The following is a 24650-nucleotide window of genomic DNA, read 5'->3' as shown; positions in this document are numbered from 1 at the left end:
TGGATTACCCCGCACAGATAATCGGGCGTACCGTAATCAGACCATTTTATGGTGCGCTCTCCGATTACGACTTTCTCAAGGGGAAGGGGGAGGGGTAGAACAAATCACAAGGGCAGCATAGCACCCCTCGTACACACACACAAATACATACATACAGAACCATCCAAGGTCTAGGTGAAATAATTTCGAAACTTACGCCCTCCTCCACACTTGTTTTCATTTCCAGTCCAGGAATGTCAATCGCCAACACCTTCCGCAAACTTTCGGTACAATTTCCATTACACAGGAAGCTTAGCAATGGCATTTTATAGCCACAATTGTGATGCTGTGGAGCAAAAAAACTTTAAATCATCCTATAAAGTGCGCACGTTGGCTTTATTGCTCGACTGTTTAATTTACGATTACAACAAAATTTGGCACAATTTATCTTTTTGCAAGGCTCGTTACAGACACACATACTCACACGCACGTGGTTATATGGGATAGCAAACAGGCGGAAAAGTAATTACTCACCAAGCGGGACACGACAACGGGGCGTTAAATTTTAAACGAAAAGAAAACAAACAAAGTTCCGCATTAACTTTTCCTACACTCCACAACCTCGCCGGAGGCCGATCACTGTTGTGCTGCAACATTCATTCATCACTCAAGAACAACAATCCGATAAAATGAATTTTTCTTCCGCGCTATCGCAACGGGAATGTAATGAAAAATAGCCTAAATCAATAATTTAGCCAGCTTTGGCGTGCGCTGCCTGGGTCTATCAAGGTAACGACGTACCTTCTCGTGGAGGTGTTTGCAGAACGTAAAACGGTGATAAATTACAAATTGCAAATTGTTCTTCGTCCAGCGGTTTTCTCCGTTGGCTCGTGGATGGGGCCATTATTTTTTGGATTATATTTACACCGCCATCGCCAAGTGATTGTTGTCACCAAGAAGAAAGCCACGGACCCCAGGGTAGTCGTTTTCAGGATATTGGTGCTTGGACAGGATATTTGCACCGCGTCAGCGGAAGGTTGATCTAAATTTTTGACAAAACAAATCGACAAAAAAGCAGTAAAATAACCGAGAGTCAAACACACAAACCGGGCTTCACCATCGATCACCAGTCGTTCGTGCTGAGAGGCTTAAAATGAAGGCAGAGGCTGCCAGGCTGGGCATCAGCTAACCCGGGACGTTCACAAATCCCGCAGCCAGTGTGAACCGGCAAGGGCAAGAGTATTATTAATTTTCGCTCCATTTCCACTGCACGGCGGAAACGGTTCGCGAAACGATCGCTTCAGTGTTGGCATTTTTATGACAGACCGGGTCTTTGCCATTGGCATCATCATTTGCCGCGACACCGTGTGCGACTGCTGGGACTGTCAGTTTCAGAAGTTTCGCCCCAAAACAAACCCCCACACTGGGGAAGGCAGTGCACAGTGACAACAGTGAGCCTTAAGGTGGGTCGGTACGGTATAATAAACTTTATTCCCGTCTGTTCGTCTCTTTAGGAATTTTAATCGAAAGGGAAATGAAACCGATTTGCGTTTGTTGTTTAAATTTTGTAGCAATATCGTTTGCCCGTTTAGAGACGATAGAGTTTGCAGGTTTGACATAACCATAATCACTGTCATTCAAATCGTGAAACTTTATGTACACCCGTGCGAAGGTTTGTCTTTGGAGAAGAATCATAATAAATTGAATTTAGGTTGAGGTAGGTCTGTTTGATAGGTAAGGGCTGTGAACATAATTGAGTTTCGCTTGAGCTCTCTTGAATTTTTTAATTATGGAATAGCGCTACAGCTGGTAGGTGGGAGTTTTAATTTAAATTTAACATAATTTTTCTCACAAAAATGTCCTTTTACACATTTTTTTCAATTCTTGTCTGATCTGATGTGCCTGATGTGTCTGATTTGCTTAATATCCCATGGAAGTCCTGGAATTGAACTCAATCTGTAAAACTAATTGCATAACTTTAGGCGTATAAATTGAATTTTAAGGATTTTAATTTAAATGCTATTGACGACCCTACTATTTATCATTCAATAAAGCAGGTTGCATCGGCAAATTAAGCGATTGTCATTATCAGCACAAGCTCAATGGCAGCTTCCACGAGAGGGAGATACTGCTCTGTTTGTGCGTTATTTCCCCTATTTCTCTTTAAGTCCTTTGAAATGTGATGAAATCCTTTCACTACAGCGTAATTCTACGTAAACCAACTTAATTAAAACGATTGCATCAAAGGCATGTCAAAGGCCGGGATAGTACAATCTGCAATGCAATAATGAAAGGCGAGAGTGTTGTTGTTGTTTGGTGTTTTTTTACTGACAGCATGGATAGCAATTTGGCTTTTCTGTAATACACTTCCGGCCGTTTTGCATCGCCGCCATGCCTACAGGGACGTAGAGTTTACAACATTAAATCGCTTTTCCTGTGTTTATTCAGAACAATACACTCAGGGGATGAATGAAAAGCAGCAGGGAGTGTTCGAACTGCTCTCATTGATGTCAGCAAACGTTTGAAGTGGTCTGGTTACAGCTTGTTATGCAAATATTTTGAAACCATCGCACAAGTTTGGTGCCTCTACTTCGCATAAATACCGCGAAACTGTGATCATTATTTTTCGGGTTCCACGTTGAACAGCGTTCGAAAGCATGACCGTGAATAAATCAAGCGATAAAACGGAGTGCGAAGAAGCAAAAGAGTAGTATAACTGAGAGAAAAAGAAAACTGGCATGAATGGTTGAAGGGAAAACAAATTTTATGAGTTTGTGACATTGTTACTCGGTGAGCATGAATCAATCAAACTCAATCAAGTTACATGGAAAATCAGTCAACATCTGAAGATAGGTCAGAGCAGCTCAGCCATTTCAGCCGTCGTTTATTTAATCATCATTAAAACTCCATTACAAAGAACAATTTTTCAGCGCTATATTTAGTACAACGACAAGGAGCAACGAATGGTAGAAGTCTCAAGGACAAAACACAAAACTTTTTCCTATCTTCCTCGCACAAGGAAAAGGTTACGAGCAGTAAATAAATCTTGCTACGGAAAGGCCTCCCGTGCCACTGCCATCGATCGTCGCAGCACACTGAACCAAGCGGAAACGTTAACCGTAGCCCGTGCGGAGCAGAGATCTTGCGGGATGAAAAATGAAATGTAATTCGTTCTGTCTTTCCTGTGGGACACAAGTGGAAAACTTGTTTCTCTGCGAGCTGATTGCTTTCTGCAAGAGCTTTCCACTTGCTTTCTGCCGTATTTGTCGATCATTTCTCATGCGCTCTGTGTGTATGTACTGGTTGGTTGGACCGACGAAGAGGACAAGAGCAAGGCTGCCGTCCATTGGGAAATAAATATTATACCATGGAGGCGATTTGATTTAAAACGGATCATAATTAAGAATGGAGCGTGAACAATGGTGTTAATTTGGTTTTGCTAGGAAATAGACGAATCAGTTTACTTTTTCTTTTGCTCGAAAAAGGAAGGGAAATTTGCATTCCAGGCAGGACTTGTCTAGAATACGCTCGTATCAAATAGAATGTACAATCTCGTTTCGTCCCAGGAAAGAATGTCTAAGCAAAACAGTGTAGCATTCGTTCTAAAAAAATCGTTTTTGCATTTTTAAACAGCAAAGTTAGTGTGAAGATTATCTCCACACAAAAGATGATACGCTTCCAGCTGAGGGAAGCTGCCAACCATGGCCGAAACCATCCTTCGATCATCCTCAGTGGAGACGCTTGGATAGCGTCTGAAGAAAAGCTGCACGAAGCAACGCAAGATCAAAAGCAATCTTCGTGAAGGATTTTTGCCACGAAAAAGTATACCCACAAACAAGCCTTATTTGTGAAAAGTGGTAAGAGCGACAGGAAAAAAAAAACAAGATGAAAAGTAGCTATTCAACAGTGCCTACCAAGTGGAGCAGGAGGACGTTTGGTTGGCGGTTTGTGTTTTTTTTTCTCCTCTTTATCCAACCACAAGGAAGAGGAGCGCGCTCTTGCGGTTAGAACGTCCTGCTCGCGTTTCAACTTTCCAATAAACTATGTCAAGGGAATGTGGTGGCGAAGCTTGCTCGCATCGTTCAAGCACACTTGCTCCGTTGCCTTAAAGTTGCCAGCTGCAGCCGAAAATGTGCTCCTGTACAGTGGGGACGCTGCGGGCGCGTTAAGAAGCGCTTGCTAACTAAGGCAAGAAGGACTTTGTGTGTGTGGATGAATACAATGCCGATGCGGAAGTGAACAATAACAGAAACACAAATCACTCCCACAAACCTTCCACGATTAATCTTCCCAATGTTTGTGATACTTTGAATAGAATTGGTTTGATTTAGAAAGCGTCGTACTCTTTGGGAGGTATTATTTGCTGTGTGATGGATAGTTGTGTCTTGGGAATCATCTTCATCGGGAGGAATATTTAACAGCAGCGAGTCGAAAACAAATTCACGCGTTTTCTTACTCGCTGTATGCTGTGGCGATTGCAATTTAAATGCGGTGCTTGATACCCGAGATCGTCGTCCCACTTACCGGTGCGGTGATAAATAGTGCAAAAAAGCACTCTAGCGAGAAAGAAAACAAAGTTTGTCAAGAAAGTATGGGTGAGGAAAGCCGATGGCTGAGTGTAGCCGGGAGAATGGTGAGCTAATTTGAAAATAACATTCTTTTGCCGGGCCTGAAAGTGATGTTTTCGAGGATTTTCGTGGATTTTTAGAGAGAGAGACCAGAGATGCTGGCGGGTTAAGAATGTTTGCTGTCGCTTTGACACATGCTCAGCGATTTCTTTAGCATAATAGCTAGACTGTGAGAAGAGCTAGAATTATGCGTTGGATTAGAGACCACTTGTGCTAATTGAGTTTCAAAAGTTGAATATTTGTTGTCAAAAAAGCAAAATTTCCTTATTTACTTTTACGCTCACTTGGTTTGTCAGAGATTCAGAGAAGTAAAATTTATTTATTTTGTAAGTATTTTTTACTCACAAAACCCCTCCCTAAAATTCATTTTAGCAAACCCTTCGTGAAGCATATTTTAACGCTAGTACAACCGTTGCACATCATAAACCTTCACATCTTATCACTTCAATCCCGCTAAGCCACGCACACAATGATTTTGTCACGATGTAGCAATAGCAACTGGGAGCCCTTTGGTGTGGAATTTCATAGCAAAAATAAACTTGCATCTATAGTACATCGTTTGTGCTGATGTTCAACCATTTGATTCTAAAAATTCCAACGTAATGTTACATTCTCACTCCTGCAATTGCTATGTTTGGCTTTGGAGATATAAACGCGCGATTCCTCTTATCACTTTCGTTACCTTGTAGCGGATTGAAGCGTTGGTCTCCCATAAACGTTTAATTGATATTATATACCGCTATCGGGAGACTTGAAAGCGACACTGCCACGTGGTACGCTCTGTATCGTACCATATTTTACTTTTATCTTAAAGGGGAGATTTAATTATTGTTACTCTTATCGCACGCTGCATTTATGTCTTTGCATTCGTAGGAGCAAGATGATCGGTGTCTATCGCTAAAGTTACAAAGTGCTAAGTGGGACAATAACTTTCGTTCCCAAAAAAAACTGATTCATACTTTAACGTTCTTTACCTCTGTTTGCTCTAGTTCTTTGCCAAGAAGCTAAATCTAAGCATTGTTGACTCTAAACCATACCAAGTCACCGACTGAAATCATGCTAGCAAGTCGGGAAGGCGCGGTTTGTTTGCTCCTCATCCAAAAGTTGCACCCAAAAATAGGAGGGCACCCTCTAGACATTTTTCGACAGTCTAACAGCAGCTACCGTTTTTTTTTATTTCTAGAAAGAAAAGCCAAAGTTCTTATTTGATTTAAAATTGAAAAACTTTCACTTCTCTGGTCACGCCGGGAAGGGCCAGGGACCAGCAATGTCTTCTACTAATAGTTCCAACGAGTCTTGTGGTCTTGTGTAAGAAGTTGCGCTCTAGATGCTCAACCGAAGACAAATATCCTTCAACGACACAGCTGTTGACAGCGCACAGCACTAAAACAGCCAAGACGTGATGACAATTTCATTAGATTTTTCCTTCACACCATGCAGAGCGGTTGCACCATGGTGGGAGAGAGTTTATCACCAAAAAGTAGCCCGCACGTCGGGGCGTACAGCTAGAATTTGGGGTGCCCCCAAAAATACTTATCATCGTTAAAAAATGCACTATCGTTCGTTGTAATTATGGCACGGTGCTGCACGGGAAATTGGCTCGCGTACTGCTTGTGTGTGTGTGTGTAATCGAGTTACGGTGCACAAGGCAAGCACAAACCCTTAAAACGTTTACCATTGGGCTTCTTTCGCAAACGGATCACGTGAAAGCAATTGCACTTGCGAACGGTGGGACACGTGCCACGCGATTGCTCAAATTACAGCGACACTAATGGTCGGTAGCAGCAACAGCAGCTCCAAGCGGCGTTGTGAAGCGTGCAACATTACACTTTTTGGGCTGTTCTTTTTTATATGTGTCGAAAAAGGAGCCTTCTTACGAAAGGTATGTTTGTTCCTGACAGGAAGGAAGAACACAAATTGCTCAACAGTCATTGTAAAGGGACAATCTAGAAAAGTATAAAATATCTGTTTACGTGAGACCGGGCATCGGTGATAACGGAAGTAGTCTTCACCGGGGGAATATCGCGACCGTTGCTCGAACGTGGGATAGCATGAAGTGTTTCGGGGCTTAGTTACTTTGGTTGTTGCAGTTTTTCCGCGCTGTTTCGTAAGGATTATGTTACGATGTTCGCCATTGTTGGCTGCAGTTTAAGCAAGCGAAAAGGATTTATTACTTCGTACTTTGGGTGAAGAAGTGGCAGTCCAATGGCTTAATCGTGATCATGGCGCTTGAAAACTGATTTTGTGATAAGCTCCCGAATAAAGCAGTGATGTTGTTCATCCTATCTTTGTATGGAACGATTTTATTAAAATTATAACAAATTATGAAAAAGAAACGTATTTATTTATTAAAATATGCTTGAGATGTTTCACACATTTGGTGCCGTGACCGGGATATAACATTGATACCAATTATTACAAAGAGATAATCATGGGTTTTTATTTGGGAAACTTTTGAGATTATTGTGTAATTTATACAAAGAACTATTTTTTCATCATTTTTACCCTCATCTTCCCAACGCAACCTCACATCCTGTTGTCCCAAAATCAGTCTCTAACAGGCAATTGCTTTGTGTATTCTCTTCCTTTACAGACGTTACAACGATAATCTACTTTGCATCCTGTAAACCAGCATCATCTCTTTGCACCACCGAGAGGCAAATCCATTAGCAGACCTGCAGCACTCCTCTCCCAAATCCCACCCTTAGGGAGTTCATTTTGCAGGCTAAATGCAGCGAGCAATTTCCACCGAATTGAAAACATCACCTCGTCACTCAGACTGCAGCTTCCAAAAATAGAATCCCGGCTCTGCCCGTGGTACCGGCGCATTACGAGGATTAGCACCGGCAAACTCTTGCACGCGAGCATGCTCCACCGTGCTCCGAGACGCTCGACGTACAAACAGCCCACCTAACGAGCTGCCTGCAGAACCGACGCAACGAGGGAAACAAATCAATAGATTTGTTTCATTATTAATAAGCCGGATCCGGAGTCGCAACGGTGTAAGTTGCGCGGCCCATATAGCGCGGCGAGGCGTGAATATTATTCCCCAACCCCCATCTGTGGGATGGCTGATCGATAAGGCTGAAGAAGATATTGATTGCGGAAAACGGATACGTGTGCCAATGAGTGCGAGAAGCAGCAAATGCGGAAACGTGGCTCGATTTAATTCTCACGAAAAAGATGTATTAAGCATCGCACAATAAAAGACACATTCCGTTGCGGAAACTGGTGCTCAAACTGGGAGTGTGTAAGAGGAGTGGTGAAGAAAGGCGCGAAAAAAACGTTTTTATAACGAAATGTAACATGACAATAAATCCAGTACCTTACTACTACTTTTAATATTGCTCTTGCAAAATCTGTCTACCGCACACCAGAGCCGGTACGAACGGATATCGATACGAAAGAGAGAGGTCACGAGTTGACAGTTTATAAAACTGAAGCTCAACTAACAGAACAACGTATGGCGTAAGGCTAAACTTATCCACCGAAAAAAGCAGCATAAAAAGCCATAGTGTTAAGAGATCAAGAGAGAAAGTAAGAGAGAGTAAGAGACAAATCGGGGGCAAAAGTTTTGATAAGTAGAAAAGTCATCATCATCATCGTCGGGAATCCTTCCTTTTTTGCCACATTTCGCAATGGATCTGAAACATTCCAACGTGCCGGAAGTGACGGTCGTCGCTGACGCGTACATGCCGGGCAGCAAGTCGTCGGATCTGATCAAACCGCCGGCAACCAATGGATCGAATGCGACACTCGACAAACCGGCCCTACCAGCGGGTAAGTTTTGGTTTCCTTTTAGCTATAATGCTTTAGGATTTATTTGAAGTAGGTTCTGAAAGTATCGATGTTACACGGTGAGCTCGTTTTGGGAGTGGTTGTGTGTATTATAGGTTTTATACGTTTATACATCTAACCTACACCAAATAGTCTCACTTTTCAAACCAATTAAGTTCAAAATTGTGTATGGTAAAGCAAGTAAATCAATCCACATAAATAGCTGTTTGCTGTATTCTTATTTGTCGCCAAATCTTTGTTATTTTCATACCTTCAATCAGTTCCATTTGGGAAATCACGCGAAGTGTTTTCATTGCTTATTGCCACCCTCAATTTGAATTCAAAACTCCCAAAAGACACTACAGGTCCCTTGTGGTGGATATGAGAATGTTTTATTGTTCTTGCATATTGCAGCTTCCAAACACATCCGTAAGTGAGTTTGTGGAAATACGCGTTCAATAAGGATAACAAAACGAACGAATATAAACTAACATTGGCGGACCATTCATCGTTTGCAGCATTATCACGTTCATTCCATAAGTCACACACATGCACACATACTACAAACCAAAGTCAACGCCAGATGTCAGCAGGTCGTTAAAGTAATGCTTCCACTTCCCCCGTTTTACTGCCCCTTCGCAGGTGAGTTCAGGATGTATAGCCGGCGCTGGCTAGTACTGGCCATCTTCGTGATGTATTCCGCCTCGAATGCGCTGCAGTGGATCCAGTACAGTATCATCGCAAATATCGTGCAGCGGTAAGTGAAGCAAAGCAAACCAAGCAATATCGACCGTTCCCGTATTCCAGAGCTGACCTTTAAAAAGATATTTCCCTGCCTCGGCTTCGTTAGCCTTGTTCGGGGAGCCACTTCCCTTTTCGACAATGTGGACTCCTGTGTAAAAAAGCAGATAGTTCTTTTAGTTTTGTTGGTTCGTTTGGGTGGGTTATTCACTCGCAATTCCAGCGTGCTTCAAGACTCTTGAGATTTATCCACCTCATCCACCGGGAAGCGGAGATATTCTTCCCAGCCATCGAGCAGAACAAGTACAAAGTACCAGGCGTTCCCATCGGTGAATGGTTGACCCTCGCGTGGAAGTTTGCTTGAGCACCGTCTTTCTGTGTCAACGAGTGAACGAAGAGTCGGGAACCATATAATGTTTACCTTTTCGCTTTACAAAAAGGCTCAAGATTGCCCTTTTCCAAATACCGACACATACTCCCCTTTGGGATGCGTTTCCCACGTCAAACCTGGTGGCAAACCATCTCCGATCGCGTTCTGTTCCGCGTGGAATAGGAAAAATGGTTTATAGAAAAAAGGCAAACAACAAACACAGCAAACATCCAAACCAAATAGAAAAAGCTACTTCAAATCTTGATAGTATCTATGGGAATGGGAAAGGTGTCCTCCGGAAACGGGACCGTCACCCATGATGGGTTTCGATTGCATTGATCAACCGACACATCTGCCGGTGCTATCTTAAGACGCGCTTGGGTGAGTGGTTTCGCACTTCCAAAAGAGGATGGAAAATAAGCAAGAAGAAGAAGAATAAAAAAAAACGTATACAGAACAGGGTGTTTGGTCGCGTTAAAAGATAAGCTTTCGAACGTGAGAAGGAATTTTAAATAAAAGCTTCACACCGGTGTGCGACACCAACGAAATTGGCGTCCCTCTTGCGAGGTGAAAAGTGTGCTGTGAAAATTAACCTTTCAGCTTCAGCCGACCGGTCCTGGTATTGGACCCTTGTTGTATCGCCGCACTGAACTATCCCTGCTCACGTAGGGCGTAGGGTCACAATCGGTTGTCTTTTCATTTTTTTTTCTTGCAAAATTTTCGAAAGGAAAAATGTGTTTTTTATGCTTCGATCCATCGGATCGTGCCAAGAAGAATAACATTTACACACGAATTAGGAATGGAGCAGCCGAAGAATTGGTGGGTGGAGCGCAAATAGCTTGCACGTGTTGCCGGAAGCGGATTGGAAAAGGAAGCAACAACAATGTTGGATCTATGTATGTGGAGGGTCATGGTTTGCGAACACACAAGCAAACGGTGAGAATAATTCACATTCCAGTTTAATAGATTTGCTTTGAAACGACAAACACAATAAGGCACAAAGGCAAAGGATGAGAAAAGGGATGAGCATCTCGTGTATCATACCGTTTTGCCGGTACAGAATTGTTTGCCGTTTCTGTTTAAGGTTAACTGTTTAACGATGATCCTATTTGATGTTAAAGTTTGTTGAAAATATGTTTATTCAAATAGCACAGACGAAAATTCAACAAACCGTCTATTAACAGCCGCCTAAATGTATGCAATGGTGTTATTAAAGCAAGAGTGGTATAATTTTTTTCATCCTTTTGGGACTGTGTTAATCGATTAAAATGGTTTTTTCAGTATAATGGTAACATTAATCCAGTATCAATAGATTAGTTAATGATAAATCAATAAAAATATATTAAATGATTATTACATCAGCTCCCGGATTCAGTTAATTTAGTCTTTAAATTACGCGAAATCCATTATCAAATCACAACTTAATAACAATGATTAAGCCATTTAATCAATTCATGTAATTCACCGATAGAGCAAATTTAATCCTCTTTATGAGTAGCTCTCTAATTAGCCCATCGACTCTAAGCCCTCCCACAGCTGCACACGATAGTAGAAAACGGGTTTAGACGGTTCTATTTCCGTTAGCCGGATACCGGAAAGGTCATTGGGCTGGACGGGCAATAACTTTCGCGCAAACACTGATTGCATGGCATTCGGTTTAGTCCCTTCCCTTCCCAACCGACACGCACAGGCAAAACCAATTTTAAGGTCACTATCGCACACATCAAACGACCCTACCGGTCGTTTTAAACGGAAGCCGGGGTTATCATTCGAGCGGGAGTCGTCGACGAAACGGGGTAAATATATGAGCTTGGGTTTTTGTTTACCGGTTTGCATTCCACCCCAGGACAGCACGACGGTTGGTTCGATGAAACTCGATTTATGAAGCAATTTTCCACCGGATCAGTACCAATCGAACCGGCCCCCTCTCAATCGATGCCCATTTAACATTGCCTTGTCTACTTCAGTTAACTGGATTGTCATTCCCTGCGACCCGCTTTATAAATCAGATTAAGGGACGGTGGAGAGTTGACTTCCCGCAGAGCACGATGCATTACTGGAGCTAATGGTAAACGGGGAACAATTGCGTTCTCCTCTAGATGACCTTTGCACGCATTTCAGCCACAGACGTGCGGTTTTTAATTAAAACTCTATAATCCTGCCGGTGAACGGTGAACGAAAAACCACAGCATCCACATATATACCCACAGCAAACCATGCAAATGTAATTACCAATGTCGGCTTTTTCCATTTCATTTACGCATACCTGATGGCTGACGTGTAACCGCAACGGAATGTGGACCACCGCACGCAAATCTTGGACACCAAACTTTGGACACATTTGTCACCTGCACCTTGCAAAACTTGGAAATGCAATTCAACGCCCTGCGAAACAGATACTACAACATCACCAGCACCTGGGTCGACTGGACGTCGATGATATTCATGATCCTGTACATTCCGCTCATCTTTCCGGCCAGCTGGATTCTGGATAAATTGGTAAGTTGTTGTTGCTCCAGCTCCTGCTTCAAATCACCCTATTTCGCACAGGCGGCACGGTACATTTGATGTGCCCAAACAGCCGGGAATGGTTTAAATTTTATTACACTTTTATTAGGCATGCAAATAGCCTAATGGGGAGCTGGGAGAAAGCGGTTTTGCCTCGTTATTCGGGTATTGGGAGGAATAGTTTTATATTGGAACCGTTCCACCGTTCCCACCGCTCCCTACGCTTGTGCGTTACAATTCCGCGAAATCAATTATGGAGCAGCATTCTCGTGAACATGCACCAACCAATGAAGGAGAAAATTTGGTTTTCCTGTTACACGTTACCGCTGCAGCGATGATGCTGATGATGGTAGCTGATGAGGTTTGAATTTTTCGGGGTTGAAAGCACCATAACATGCATTTTCAATTAGAACTTTTACGAAACCGTCCGGATGAGGTTGCGTTGAGGTTGGCGCGTTAATTAAATTCGAGCAATTGGAGCGGTTAGGATGCTTTTTATGAGATTATTTAATTGGAAAATTGTGTTTGATTTTAAATGAAAACATTCAAAAGCTTCATTTCGATGCTTTAACATTTAAATGTAAAGCTTTCAAACCGTATTTCAAACTATAAAATTATAATATTTCTCAAACTTTTTACACTAACAAAGTTCCAAATTGGAATCCAAAACAGTCAAACAGCATCAGCTAAAATAAGTCTCTTGTCCGCATTCCACGCAATATCCCCATTTGTGTCGGACTTGTCGAAAGGAAACTTATCCTCTGCCTACATTGTCAGACAACGCGGTCCTTCCTGTATCTCGTATCAATATTACTACCATTCGGCAGCACTGAATGCTTTCCGCTCGAACACAGTGTCCCCCACGCTGCTTATCTGCCGGTCGAAATGTCGAATGCAAATAAATGCATACCGTGTGCTGCAAACAGTTTGCTTTACAACCAGCAACACCATCCCACACAAAGCGTACCTAGCATATCTAGAAACTAAACCTAGACACTTACACCTACTCCCGTTTGCGTTGCGACTGGCTGACAGCCGCCACTTGCACTGTCCTGGAGGAACTGTTTCCTCATTTATTTTAATGAGATAACATCTGTCTCTCAGTGAGTGAGCAGGACAGTGTGTCTGCGTGGCCATTCTTCCTCTGTTCGATGGTAGAGTTATTTGTTTAAATCTCGCTTGCCCGTGCCGGTTTTGTGTAGCTTTTACTTTTCAGTGCAAGCCCCAGAAGTTTCAGTTCACAAGTGTGGTTACTATTGAAATCATGCTGAATGGACCGAGCGGAATAGGTTGGACTTTTTATTCTACGTACTCGAGCTCCACGAGCCCACACGAGGGAAAGCGACGTTTTCGCAGTGGAAAATGTTCTGCTTACCGCAGAGCTGTTGTATGCCGGAGAAGGAAAAAATCCACGCCGGCAAGCATTTTTCATTGCAGTTGTGGTCGGAATATGAATTTGTGTGCACAGTGGGTGATTTATTATGAAAAGAAAAAACATTATATAAGGGCCTTTTGTTTAGAATTATACATAAATTATGGATTCCACAGAATGTCCTCAACTAGTTTTTTTATATTATTTCCTATACGCACCATTAGAAAAAAAAAAAAATTTGAGAGATTGTACAAGCTTTTTCAATTCAACAGAAGGTTACATTGGACATTTAATGTACTTTTAAAATGAATTCTTATTAGAATGATAATTATTCACATCTGTCCTTTTCGTAACGCAACATACCGCAGTGCCACAATTGTACCAACGTAACGGGAATCATTACAGCTGTAACTATGTAAATCCTTTCTATTCCCGTAGTTCCAACCCATAGGAGTAAGGAAATTTTGCCTACCGAATCGAAAAGACAAACGTCCACGTCGGCACCAATTGCTGCTACTGATGCTGTAGTTCAGATGAAACATTTCATTACTGGAGTTTTGTTTTTTTTTTCCTTTTTCCAGGGGCTTCGAATTGCTGCCATCAGCGGTGTGCTCGGTACGTGTATCGGTGCCTGGGTCAAGTGTTTCTCCGTCAGCCCGGACCTGTTCTGGGTGGGCTTCGTCGGCCAGTCGATAGTGGCCGCCTCGCAGGTGTTTATCCTGTCGCTGCCGGCCAAGGTAGCGGCCGTCTGGTTCGGACCGGATCAGGTGTCGTCGGCCTGCAGCATCGGCGTGTTCGGTAATCAGGTAAGTGCTGGGCATTCGGCAGTGTTTCCAAGGAGGATTATTGCAACAGTCTCAACCACAACAGTCTGCCCAAGCTAATGAACTTTTGGTAGCGTCGTACTACCTCGGGGGCACCCATATTTACAAGCAAGCTTTTTCCTCGTAAGCTTTCAGCTAAATCCTGCCTTCTCCCCGGTAAAATTTGTCGAAAAACTTTCTCCATTTGGTCACACACCGATGCAACTGACTGCACGCGTATCGTATCCTTTTTTGTTTCTTCGTTATTGCTCGTCTGAGCACGAATCCTCAAGCTTCTTATTTTATTAGAAACCATCAACCATTAAAATGTGTCTTGCATAGTGGGAATAAGCCACATCACGCTACTCCGAAACGCTTAACTTTGGAGCACACAAAGTTGATAAAACGATAATCTGTGTTGCGCGCGAAAGCCCAAACCGCAACCGAACCGAAGAGCACGTAAGATAAATCATTTCCAAAAGACTGAAGGCATAGTCTTTGGCACTTTGGGACCCGCACCAAACCGACCCGTGGTGGACGTGGGAAAAGGGACGTTTCGAAACTTTCCAGCTCCAAAACACACGGCTTAGCCGCGTTGCGTTCAAGAGCGCTGCAAAGTGTCTCCACTTCTGGAAAATGGACCTCTTTTCAGCTCGCTTCCGGTGGTGCCGCATTTTCAGTGGTGTCGTTCGGTGGTTTCGATGAAGCTGTCGAAGGCGTCCCGTACGGGCGCGTACGATCTTACCCCGGGTCCTGTTTGGTGGGTGTGAAAAGCAATTATCCGCCTCTTAGATCGTATCGTTAGGCGTACAGCGTGCAAAAAAGGGAGGTATTATGGACGCGCAACACAAGAGCCGACCCAGCACAGATATATGCACGTTTTGTGAAAAGCTTGCATAAACTTCTTGTATCGTTGGGTGAGCCTTAGACGAGCTCTGTTCCAACCGAAACGTACGGATAGGCATGGGAGAGCTTTTTTTAGCAAAGGATAAATAATAATAAGAAAAAAAGTTTTGTGGAACGCAATTTTAAATGAAAATAAAAATAACGCAGCACAATAGAAACGGAAAGCACTGTGAAAAGAAGGGAAAAAACGAACCAAGCATATGTGAAAATTGGCGAACGAGGGTAGCAAATGGTGGTACAGACAATATATATATTTGAAAGACAATTAAATGCAGCTGTGGCGCGTTGTTTTGTGGTGTGTGGCACTGAGTGTCTTTTAAAAGGTGGTGTGAGGGGTTTGAGTTGGCTTTTCTTGTCACTAAAAAATTGGAATAATTATACGTTTCGCTAGGCCTGTTATTAATAAACTCCTAAAAGTATGCAATTAAAAAAGGAATATTCACAGTTTGGTAATCAACTATTCCTCTGACAGTCAGTTTTTTCTACACTTCAAGGTTATGCAGCGAAAAAATCAAGCGAACATAACAATGAAAGCAACTACAAGTGTATTAAATTTCCCCCAAAATGCACTCACATTGCACTTTTAATTGGATTTCATGGAAACGCCAATGAAAATGAACAAAACAGAACAACCAAGCATTGTGGCAATTAAAAAGCTTTTAGTACACTCTTTGGCCAAAGTTTCCTTTTCTTTTATCTGCTCTGTTCATTATAACAATGCAGGCCGCTGTAAAACGATATCGTAACGTAATTAGCATTGATTTTTATGCACTCCACTGGCTTTGGCCATACTTTTGCATCGATTGTGCTATAGACCCGTTCCCGTTCATTAGATATTCAAAACTGAATCGCTTTTTTTGTTGTTCCCTTAACCATTCGCGTATCGATTGTGCTTTGTTTCGTTTCGGTAAGATACATTGCGTACAGCAACAGAAAACGATGCATTATATTATTATTGACGCAATAAATAAATTATCCATTCGTCCCGTTCGCCCTATCCAGATGGTGCAAGTCACGCCGGACGAATGAGATCAATTTGCTTTGCTACTAATTATTTTTTATTCACTGTCCTGATTTCTTTTGCCCTCATTTTGCTGATTTTTTCTACAATTTTTCAACCACCACTCCTGTCCCCAATCGTCATTATGATCGTCATCATTTTCGTTTCCACCAACGCCCTGCCTATCCCATTTCCTCACATCCTAGAAAATCCCATTTCCTTCGATGTGCTAGTAAACGATGAAAAATCGGTTGTTCAATCGAGTGAAAATGCTATCTCGCTGAGGTCGACCCGAAGGGGGATTGAAAGCAAAATTACGCTGCAGGAAAATTCCTTTTCTTTCTCCTTGTCCTTGTATTCCGTCCGACAGCATTCCGTCCAAGCATAAACTTCCATTCTTTACGTAGTCTATCATCGATGGCTTGTGTGCGAGGTTCCTTCACTCGATCCGGCTCGGCTCGGAAGCGAGCAGTCATCACTTTCGTCTGCCAAAGCCAATCAGTCTCACGGGATGGGATGGGTGCAGATAATGGGAAGGCATTCTGGCTGCCCCCCCCCCCCTGACCTGACCCCGGACCACGATGGGTGATTGCTGTTGCTGGTAGATGGTAGAGATAAAAATATAACACACAAAAAGTAAGGCACCCCGAGGGAAAGTTGTTGATCGTAGAAGAAGTTTGAACAGAAGTGATGCTTCATTTTCATTATCTACTGTTTTACTACAGCTGGAACAAAGAACAAAAAAAGGCGGAAAGTCGCATACTATGCGATGGAGAAGCTCTGATTTAGTTTCCGATCTGAGGAGCGATGTACACAAGTACTGTTCCCAGAAGCACTACAACAGCTAATGTTTGCGTGCAATAATGAAGGGATCCCCTTAATCGTTCAACTTTACCTTCAACCTCTCAGCGGGCAGAACGAGTTGAGAAGTGTGAATGAATGAAAAAGAGAGCTGGAAAAAACAGAACGGCGTTCATATAGCTTGCATACAATGGGATTCGTTCCCGCCCAACGTTGTACGGTGAGCATAATTCGACAAATTGGACGTATAATGAGAGCACATCAGAAAACTGGGGCTATGGCAGCTCTTCATAGCTCAAGAATTGATGCTTGTTTTTCCCTTTGGCTCATGGCAACACGGAAAAGATGTAAATCAACCATCATTAGGCGGCGGGGAAGCGTGATGATTATCGGGCTGCTTTTTGTTTGATTTCGGCCCGGGTCGAAAGTTGATGTTGTTGATGAGTAGATAAATGGATGATGGTTTATTTTAAAATGAGACCATTCATTAAAAGCTTGTTTTGGTTATCGTTTTAAACGATTTTTTGTGTATTTATGCTACATTTTCTACTCATTAAGAGCCTGAAAGTATGCAAACAGCCTGTTTCACATTATAAAAGCATTTTTACACATCATATTGCAGAAATCTAGGCGCTTTTTGGTTGAAAAACTTCTGTTAAACTATCAACACAATGCGATAAAATGGAAGACGGCTAGTGAATGAATTTATGAATTTCATGAATAAATCTAAAAATTGCTTAAGCTTTTCAGAAGATAACTTAATTTGTATATTCTGGTGCTGAAATGAAAGATTTATTGAGCTCTGTTACGTGACTTCACCATGTGGTTGTAGTCTTAACCAAAAGCATAAAGCCACTGTCTTGCATTACCTACTCTTCTTCGGATTAATCCACCTCGGAGTGTGTTTTTCGCTTTCCGTCTGTCACTTTACCGAAACTTGAAACCCCCGAAGCACTCTACCGGATGTGTGCCGGCGTGTGATTAAGTCAGCTAAAAGGCAATATCCTGCTCGCTAATAAAACGCTCACGCCTCCCCTTCTATCAAGACAAAACCACAGAAAACTTCATTAAAGCCACCAATTCGCCGAACTGTTAGCGCCACAACACACACACCGAATACACATCCACTTGGTCGTAATCTTCTTCGATCACGATAGTGAGGGCGTTACTTTCACTAAGCGTGAAACAACGGGCTACGGAATCCTTAAGAGACACACGAGAAGAGATGGGTGCAAACATCATTTTACCCACATTTTCGCGAACACTCGTGCTGGTGACCCAGTGGCAAAATTATGACTGTCACTAACGGTGAGCAGCACCGAAACCAGAGCGCGTACGTGGTGTGATTGCACGTAACAGCGAAGAACGTATAATCATGCTGCGGAAGCGGCTTTTATGCTAATTTGATGATCCTACAATTCTCGTCCATCCATTCATGGGCCTCCCTCCTTGGTGGGGCTGGTTCGCGGTGAGCTAGATTCGGAGAAATGCTTCTCGAAGAAGGACAAAAAAATGAGCCCGCGAAGATTCACACCACAAATCCGCACGGGTTTCGCACATGTTTTCCCGGGAAAGTGGCGGGTTTTTCAGGGCGAAAGCCCCAAGCACGGTAATCGATTTGCAGCGGAAAATTGAATTTCATTTGCACGTGCCAGGGGCGATAGAAAATTGATTTTCTGCCCTGCTTGCGGTGGCATGTGTTTTAAGCGTGTTCGGTACGAAAATAAAGCTGAATAAATCGGAAGACACAGAAGAGGCGCAGATTTATGAGGTGTCCTTCGGAATAGAATCATGTTTTAAATGGTTTTCTTTGATCGTGAAATTGCCGTTGAAGAAATATTTACCGATGTCTTGTGGATGGAGTTGATTATAAATTGCCTCATTATTCCTATGGAGTAATTAAATAGGCTGTGTTTTAGCTAAGAATATTCTTTTTTATAATTCGTTGTTCTTTATTCATATGAATAAGAGTCTTTTACTCATAAGAATTATTCGACGTCTTCCATTATGAACCAACCTTTAATTTACTCCCCCCTTAGTCATACACGCCATACAACTCAACACTCTCATCCCATGTGCATCACACTAATTATGCTCCCCTGACGAGTGGATTCTGCGATTTCGGGGCTTGACACCGCCCGAGATACGCCAAGCCACCGGATTACACCACAGCAACGGCACCACGGTCGGTGTCGGTCCCGTTTTTTGTTCTTTCGCCCGCCCGAAACCAATCAGCGTCATCTTCAGGCACACCCGGCGGATGAGTCGGAATCGTGATGCTTGTTCACGCCGTTCATATCAATGAACCACCAGCCGCCATGTGTGTCTGTGTGTACGCCGCAGCATAATAAGCACAAGAGCAGCCCTGTCTGGTAGGCTTGCCGGCTTTGAAGCACCATCGGTTCCGATTCAATAAGGATATTATGAGCGGGATAATGTGAGCGGATGAGGCGAAAGCTGATTTATCGCTGCGTACGCGTGATTGTACCACGTTGCTGCTGACACGTTGCTGCGGATGGTGGATGATTATGCGTGCCGATGGCATTGCTGGCGAATTGCTGGAAAGCGTTGGTGGATGTGCGTGTGCAACAAATAGCTCATCGAGGGTGCGCGAGGAGAGCCAGCATCAGCTTATAGGATCCATTTTTAGGCCACAGATTGCCAATCACGGGCGTATCAATGGATATGAGGCTGTAAAAGGATGAAGGCTTGAGAAGTGATGAGAAATTTTATCACTTTCGATCACAGTTGAAACGGTTGTTCAACATGTGGATTTAAGAAAGGAAGACGGAGCAGACGTGGGATGCCATATTGAGGATGTGAAAGCTCTAAAATCCTCTAAAAACAGTGATAAAGTGTGGAACAAGAAGCTTAAGCTATTTAGTATTAGTTGAATAAGCTATTGCCAGCTGACTTCCAGCTACTGCCTTACTTACTTATCCTATTTAAGCCTACTGCCTACTGACCAACTGCCATCTATCGGAAATTTAAGCAATCACAATTTGACAACCACTATCACAATTACTATGCATTTGATTTATATTGCAGGTTCGAAGCGCTGTGCTCCGCAAAAGATTACAATTTATTTCACAATTCTTCTACAATGGTAGATTGATATCAGATTTTTTAGTGTAATTTGAACATCCATCACCATGTCATTGTACAAAAAAACATGCAAATATATCATTGTCCTTAGCAGGGACGCTTCGTCGCTCTGCTCAACCAGAAACGCTTTCTCCGATAAGGCCGAACCATAAATAATCCCCGTATTTTTTGTTGTTCTCCCTTCGCTGTAACTACCTTCGTTTGTTTTTGATAAATGTAGCGGAATCAAACAATCCGAAAGAAGCCCATTTCCACCGGTACCGGGTTGCGTGTGTTGAACAGCCTAGAGCCGCTCTCATCGCGTAATGCTCGCCAGCCAGAAAGGACTTTCCATCCAGCACGGTGCGACTTTGCGATACTCCAATAATGGGAGATTATTTTCCTTTTTCTTCGTGTGCAGCACCCATCCCAACGATCGCTGAAGGCTGCTTGGCTTTCCACGTGGCTAATAATTGTACTGTACAACGGTAGTAGTAGTAGCGTCAGAAACCTGTCGGGCGTAAAAATTGCCTACATGCTTACACATACTGGATCGATGCTGGGTCGGTTGCGTTTCGGTTCCGTGCCCCTGGGCGATCGTAAGTGCTGCTCGTCCTTGTGCGTAGGTAAACGTGCTGTCGGAAAATGGAAACCCACTTAAGCAGATTATCGATATAAGTGGGCGAGAGCTCTTCCATTCGGATCATGGGTACTGTGGTGCTGCAAAGAGGTGGAAAACGTTGACATCGACCATTCAGAGGTATGACTGCGTCCAATTGCTTGCCATCTACAGCGATGATGATGATGATGATGATGATGCTAATGGTGATGACAATGATGAACTAGAGAAGAATACCATTAGTTACACCACCATACGTTTAGCTACAAGCGTTCGTTGATCGTTGGACATTTGTCAACAAATGGATCAGCATCGGTTCGTCTCCAATATAAACATCCGACTGGGGTCGACTGTTTGTGTTTGTGTAAGCATTCAGCGTGTCCTTTTGTTTGGTCAATTGTGTCGCTATCTTGCACCGTCTATAAACGGTGTGTTATGTCAGCTTGAAAAAGTAAATAAAAAAGGAAAAAAATCCTATTTTTTATAGTGCTATATTCACGTTGTATTATAATGCAAGCAATATTTTAAATTTCATTTCATTTCATTTCATTTCATGAAATGAAATGAAATGAAATATTTTAAATATTTTTGAGGGTGAAATATACAGATCTTCATGGTAAAGAATGCATAACAAATTCGTTCATCTCACCAAACAAACCTAATGCTGATCGATCACTTTTCCTTTAAATCATTTAAGCTTTAATCCAATTGCGTTACTGTCCCTCCCGCCTGTCATTCACCATGAATTGGCTGACATGGTTAAAATTTTATGTGACCGTTTATCGTTCGCAAACGCTTTCGCCATTTCCCCATGGGAAACTGTTTTCATTTCACTGCCATTTTCAATCCCCATGCTATCAGAGAGCTTTCGTTTCGTCAAACGAAAATCGCTTCACTGCATTGATGGGTTCTGCGCTATTGAGGGAGAGGATCTTTTTTTCGAGTGTGCGTTAAATCTGGTCAGTGCAGGCACATGATTGGGAAAACAGCAAACAAAAAATCACTAAACCTTCTAACGCAGCAAAATTTGCTCCCAAAAAAAAGCAAAAAAACAAGCCAATTCAAACGCACCAAACTGATGCTTCGAGGAGGACGATGTTGGTCCGAAAATTCAATTTTATTACACATCGTAAATACACGCCCATTCCAGCCATCCTTCGATCCAAGCGGGGGCAAAATTCAATTCATCGCAATTGAAACTACTTTCGTTACGTTCGAACGCATCAAAAGGATTCTCCCCGAGAAGAAATGACATTAAATGGAGCACATTTTTTACTCCCCGTTGCTTCAATCCATTTTCCATTGACGCATTCTGTGCACTGTGCACTCACCTGTGTTCGATGAAGCAGTGGAGCGCCCGAAGGTGTTTTTGGCGATAGTTATCTCGCAGATTGCGCGTCGTACTCTTTGCGAATCATTGTCACTTGCGGCACGTGCGCAACAGTTTTACCGGCAAGCTTTTCAATCGAATGATGAATGGGTTGCGCTGTTCTATTGAGCTGGAGGAAATTGAGTTTAATTCGTTTGATGGAAAAGGTGTTTTCTTCTTTCATTTTGGCGTTCCAAGAAAATGGTCCCCATCCTATGGGTTACGTTCTCAGCAACGGAGTGACAGACAAAGGGATTTGGAATTGCACTTTCAATCCAAACGGTTGACTTCCACCAAAAGCCGATTAAGTGAAGACAGACAGGTCTTCTATGGAGTACGTTATGACTTGTTTTCTTCGTGACAAAAAAACGAACAAAAGAGAGAGCTCCATCCTACCTTCTGGAGCTACAGAAGACTCCAACCCCCTAAATAAAACCACAACCACACACGTTGAAGCGGTCTGGCTGTCAGGTTTCTCGTTCAGAAAACCGATCCTTTCACCTTCACCTGTAAAGAGATTCTGCATGAAAGCACATTATTCATCAAATTGACCAACCGAAGGAAAGCCATTTAGCTAATGCAATGGTACCGCTTCTCGCCGTCGCTTCGTGCATCTCCAGCGCTGCAGCGAACGCACATTTGCAACAAAATGGTGCCTGCATGGACAGTAAATTTAGTTTCATTTTCTCTCCGGACATGTTTGTTTGTGCTTTTGTGCTGCGGGAAGCTCGCAGCGAAAGATTTCATCCGTCTGCAACGGAGCAGTCGAGGGAAAAGTTAGTCATTATGGGGGACATTTTATTTTTTTTTTTACTACTCTAGACCAAATTACCCAACTGGGACAAATATGAGCACGAAGCTGGACAAAGCTTTAACCAAAAAAAACACTCCCCTAAGCAGACAAGCACGGTGAAGTAGAGCACGGAGTCTTTTTGCTTTTACTACAAAACCTCAACGTAATCGGAACGATTAATGCGTGAGCTGTGGGGAAACTTTTTGGCAAACGTTTGCGTTTTTTGTTTAGCTTTCTTTCTCGCTCGTACATGAAATTATCGGAACTGTGTTCTTTGTAAGGAGTCATAACGAAAGTGAGTGCCACATTAAAGCTTTTGTGTTGTTTGGTACAGCAATCGTTCTCTTTACAAAGATCCTCAGTAGAGTTTTACGCTTTCTTATGAATTTTCAATCTGATTTGGTAGAAAACGAAGTTATCATAACTTCCTAAAAAGAAATTTGGTCCTTAAAGACTGATATTCCTAGATACGCTTAGATTTTCATCGGAAAAAAAATCTTACCCACCATAAATCATCTCTTTTATGGTCACAATTCCCTTTCACCGCCTTAACCATATACATCCAGATCGAACAACAAGGTAGACGTTTTACTGCTTATCGCACAATTCTCCTTCACCGGAAACTGGACAGTACCGGACAATTGTTTAGTGTTACTGTCTGCAATTGCTCTGCTCTGAATTGTACCCTGCAACAAAGACTATCTGTGGCGATGTTCTGTTCACTCTTCACACTCTCATAAAACACCGTTCCCATGCTGACGCTGACAGTGGCGGTGAGTTAAAAAATGAACTCATGAGGCTCGTTTCACCCGTCCAAACAGTCCAAACACGCACTAGAACCGTCACCGGCGGTGCGATAAAAGGATTTCCCCAGAGCAGAGCAGACTTGTGTTTCACTCAAACAGAAACGAACGCTCCAGCTCGGTTTGAGCAATGGGTCTGCGCTTTATCACAACCGGAACTGCCATCAGCCAACGGGACGGTTCTTGCGTACCCGATGGAAACAGGAAACAAGATCCAAGCGAAGTAATTCTCACTCTGTCTCTCTCTTCACACTGTACCAGCGGTTGGAAGCCTAAAGGCAAAAAACCCAGTAATTGAGGGACCTTCACTGTCGACGTAACACTTGATTCATGTTACTGTAGAATCTGTTCCTCAAACCGACCGGATCTGAGGATGGTTTTGCGTGGTGGGGGGGAGAGGCAATAGGTTGGAAACCGGAAACCACCTCAACCGGTAAGTGGAAGGAAATTGAAAGTATCGACCTTTGGGGGGATTTCTTGCAAACGTTTTTTAACGTTCGTTTCCTTTTCTCCCTCGACCGTGACCATGAGAAGCAAGATTTAAGTGATGCCTTCAAGTGTAACAGAAACCTACGCATGTTTTGTACCTTAGGAGAGCAAGGGTCCTTAGAACGTCCGGTTGGGATCGAAATTTGTTGAACAGTAGTGCCACAACAAGTCTGTTGCGAAGAAAGCGTTTCAACACGCGTCGATCGTTAATAGTATTATTTATTGATCATGTGTTGAAAAACTGCCCAAACTCCAAATGGGTTATGATGTAAAGTAACGTAACGTGGTTGGAGGAGAGAAAATCGTTTTTCAATTCCTTCGTAACGGCGCTGAGCTGTCCTTATTGTGTCTGGACTGGAAACAAACAGCAAAAAAAAAGAAGTCAGAAGCTCGCCTCGTAAAAACGTGATATTGTTGCTGACCGGTAACTGATTTCGTATTCTACGCTCCTTGTCTCCTGTTCCCAGCTCACAGTTCGAAAATCGATTTGATTTATTGGCTGTCAACCGTACACAGACGCCAATGTAACGCAGCTTGTAGCGATGTATCGTTTGCAAAAACTTGTTCACTCTTTGGTTGATATTTATTTTTCCTCCATCTCTTTTTTT

General features: G+C 42.8%; 1 protein-coding gene across 4 annotated transcripts in view; it reads left to right on the top strand.

Moving 5' to 3' along the window:
- Window positions 1-24650, top strand: part of LOC120948705 (feline leukemia virus subgroup C receptor-related protein 2) — a 38067-nt gene that overhangs the window by 4270 nt on the left and 9147 nt on the right. For all 4 annotated transcript variants that reach the window (XM_040365339.2, XM_049607289.1, XM_049607290.1 and 1 more), the window contains 4 exons: window positions 7201-8387; window positions 9027-9141; window positions 11892-11994; window positions 13957-14181. In XM_040365339.2, the coding sequence (XP_040221273.1) occupies window positions 8246-8387; window positions 9027-9141; window positions 11892-11994; window positions 13957-14181 (585 nt within the window). In that variant the 5' untranslated portion in view covers window positions 7201-8245. The remainder of the gene's footprint in view (window positions 1-7200; window positions 8388-9026; window positions 9142-11891; window positions 11995-13956; window positions 14182-24650) is intronic.

This window comes from Anopheles coluzzii, chromosome 2, assembly GCF_943734685.1.
Source record: "Anopheles coluzzii chromosome 2, AcolN3, whole genome shotgun sequence".
NCBI classification, from domain to species: domain Eukaryota; kingdom Metazoa; phylum Arthropoda; class Insecta; order Diptera; family Culicidae; genus Anopheles; species Anopheles coluzzii.
Note: the sequence above shows the minus strand (reverse complement) of the source record. Positions and strands in the feature narration are given on the sequence as shown.